This window comes from Trichoderma aggressivum, assembly GCF_033847375.1.
Source record: "Trichoderma aggressivum f. europaeum strain CBS 100526 chromosome Unknown scaffold_022, whole genome shotgun sequence".
Classification (NCBI taxonomy): domain Eukaryota; kingdom Fungi; phylum Ascomycota; class Sordariomycetes; order Hypocreales; family Hypocreaceae; genus Trichoderma; species Trichoderma aggressivum.
Window position 1 is genome coordinate 545,899 of NW_026946388.1, and position 3,502 is coordinate 549,400.

The 3,502-nt window shown below is 50.1% G+C and overlaps 1 protein-coding gene across 1 annotated transcript; it reads right to left on the reverse strand.

The window, feature by feature from the left end:
* Positions 1-376: 376 nt before the first annotated feature.
* Triagg1_6011 (uncharacterized protein) lies at positions 377-3,091 on the reverse strand (the record flags this gene model as incomplete). Its single annotated transcript, XM_062900589.1, has 1 exon — positions 377-3,091. One exon carries the CDS (start codon positions 3,089-3,091, stop codon positions 377-379), a length of 2,715 nt encoding a protein of 904 aa, XP_062755212.1.
* Between the last annotated feature and the right edge of the window lie 411 nt (positions 3,092-3,502).

Genomic DNA, 3,502 nt, shown 5'->3' on the forward strand with positions numbered 1-3,502 from the left:
CAAATTTATCCAGACAAGGAGAATTACACAATCGCTAGTTGAAACACTTGGTAAGGATGTGTACAAAACAAGCTGTTTCCAAAAAGTGAGAAAAGGGAAAAAATTCGATTGTCTGCGCTAAGATGACGCCGCTCCCTCTTTACGGAGGGTACTATGCTATGTCTATGTAGAGGACTCATTTCAAGTGCTGAAGCACCTTCGACACTCTAGAGAATCTCAAGTCGCTTTGTTCTCTGGTTCAAAAAAGTCAACATTATTAAAAGAGTGAATGTGCTTAAATACATATATTTATGCCATGGGAAGAAAATATGCTCTGACACTGATGCCACAAGCTACGGCATCAAGTCTCCTATGAAACCCCAGTATCATCTGTCCATTACAGTTTACGCTCGGTAGGCTGTACAGCAGTGCAAACAATGCTATCGAGTGCAAACGAGTTGGTGTTCTTGCTGGGCGTCGTGGCCTGGAACTCAATCACATCCTTTCCAGTACCAGTAAATGTGAAGGCTGATCCATGCAGCCACTTTTTAGCATTGAAGATGGTAACAGCGGACGCAGACACGGGGCTAGCATTCGTCTTTGGGTTGATATAGACAGCCACCGCAGGGTAGACGCCGTTGGAGGAGTCGGGGGTGGTGAAGAAGTAGTCGTACTGGCAAGAGTAGGTCACTCCAGCGCAAGTGGTGAGAGTCTGCTTGATACCACAGTTGTTGTTCTTGTTGAACGATGTGCACTGGAAAGAGTACTTGGGCTTGGGCTTCTCAAGGGTGGATCCGCCGGACACAACAGCGCCGACGGAGCTGCCCAGGGGAGTCCATGGAGAGATTGCGCCAGTATCAAAACCACCGTTCGCAACCGGCTTTGCGGTGCAGGTAGCTGTCTGTAAAACGGTTGTTGTGACGGTGGTGGGCGTATTGTGAGTGGTGAAGGTTGTGACAGTAGTCTTGGGCACAACAGTGGTGATGACATCAACGGTAGTCTTGTGCAGCTCAACATCCAATGTTGACGTAACGGTGGTTGCAACAGTGGTGGTAGCCTCAAGCCAGGCAGTTCTAGTAACGTCGACATCTCGGGTCGTTGTGACTGTGGTAGGCACCGTCTTGAAAGATTCCTTCAACACAGTGGCGGTAGCAGTAACATCATCCGTAGCGGTTGCGATGGTAGGCACGGTCGTGTAAGACTCTTCAAAATCAACTGAGACAACAGCGACTCTGTCGAGAGTTGTGGCCGTAACTGGCACCGTGGTGTAGAACTCCTTGAACTCAGTAACTGTGCTGACAACACCATCTGTGACAGTGGCGACGTAGGTGACAACAGCGGTAGCGACAAGGTCAACCTCTGTGGTCTTTACAACGTCAGTAGACACAACATCAATGTCAGTAACGCTCTTAGTTACAGTTGCATCATAGGTAGAAGTGGCGGTAACACCGACTTCAGTTGTAGCAACAACACCCGCGATAATAGTAGCCGTCTTATCAAGCACAGTGGTCTTGGTCAAGGCCAGGAAGTTGGTAGCATCTACGTCCACAGTGATGGTAGCAAAAATGGACTCCACGATAGTCCTGTCGGCACCAACAGTAGTTAGGGACGTGGCGGTAGAAGTAGCTCTAACAACAACGGTGGTGGTGAAAGTGACAGGAATCGCCTTGTACTTGGTGACTTGCTTGCCCGTCTTGGTCAGAACGGCCGTGGACGTGACATGGGTAGTAAGGTGGGTAGTAAGGGTCTTCACTGCGTCGACCGTCTTAGACATAGTCTGCGTCACGGTGACAGTAGGCTCAACCTTGGTAACAGTGGTGGTAGGAGCGGGAGCAATAACGCAACCGCAAGCGTTCTTCACTGCGGCCATACCATATTGCTCAACCCAAACGGCCTCCAAGTTCCGCTTGTGAGATCGCTTGTCAAAGACCGTCATGGTGGACGTGACAGGCGTGTAAACGGGGGTAGGCACGTCAATGGTCTCCAAGGTAGTAATCGTCTCCAAGCTGGTGTACATGGAGGTGACAGTGACAACATCGGTGCCAGTAGTGACAGTGGCAATATCAGTCTCAACGGCCTTGACAACAACATCAGTACCAGTATAGACAGTAGCATAGTCGGTGCTGGTAGTAAGAGTCACTGCGTCGGTCTCAACAGCTGTGAGCACAACACTGGTGCCAGTGTAAACAGTCTCCGTGTTAGTCTGGACGGTAGTGGTAAAAGTGTTGGTTCCAATGACTGTAACTACGGTGCTAACACCAGTGTAGTCTGTAGTGTAACCAGTTGTGGTGGTAGTAGTGATAACATCGGTCTCCACAGTTGTGGGAATAACACTGGTGCCAGTGTAGCTGGTGATATCATCAATAGATGTCACAACCAGGGAGGTGTAAGTGCTAATTGCGTCTGAAACGGTAGCTGTGGATGTGTAGACAGTGACAGGGCGCCAAGAGGTTGAGTCAATCAAAGTAGTAGTACTCTTGATAGTATCAACCTCAGTAGCGACAACATCCACCACAACTGCCGTAGCCACTGTCTTGAGCTCAGTAGCCGTTGAGGTGGTAACAGTGGCAACGCGAGTAGCATCTGTGGTGTAAGCTGTGTCGATGACAGTGGCTGTAAAGACAGTATCGGTAGACACAGTCAGATCAACGACCTTTGTCGAGTAGGTAACATCAATAACAGCAGTTGAGGTGGTGACGGTGACGGTATCGACGACATGGTTCACAGCAGTGTGAGTGCGAGTCAGCGTCCTCGTAGCGACAACATTGGGGACGTCGATGGTGGTTGGCTTGGGTATGGATGTAGTGGTAGACGAGACTACATCAGTCGACGTGATATAAGCATCAACGTAAGAGGTTGTCGTGTAGTCCGTCTTGACGACAGTGACGTGCGAAGTAGATGTTGGGGTAACATCCACGGTCTTCGTCTTGAGCAACACGGCGCTGCAGATCTGCTGGGCCGATTGCGAATAGGCCGGCGCCATCATTGAAGAAAGCAGATGATTGTTGGTCCATCCTCTAGTGAAGCAGTCGGCGGGAACCTTCTGAACAGGCGAGGCGCTGACGAAAGTCACCAGCGGGAGCAGCTGGAGCAGCGCATTTTGGTACCACATTTTGGTTGATGCGGATGGCGTCTGATGGCCAAGATGCAATCAAAGACGGATGAAGAGGAGGTGCACTGAGAAGATAGTACAAAGCTTAACGGGCGGCACGTATTTATGGCCGCACGCTCGCATCCATCGTGTGATGCCTCAGTCTCATATTCTGTACAATCGATATTTGAGAGTATCTAGACCGGTCCATCGCGGCCAAGCTATTGTCTTTTGGCCCAAGGCCACGACGGACCTGAAGATTCGGCATTGAAGCTGCATTGTCTCGTCCTGACCAATGAGAATCAACAATGGCCCGGGAATCTATCTTGGACCAGGAACCCGTGCCCTTAATCGGGCATAACCGTTGGTAATGGGGAACAGTGGCTGAGCTGAGATTTTCCCACTATTGCCTTCTAGTACGTGTAGCTTCGT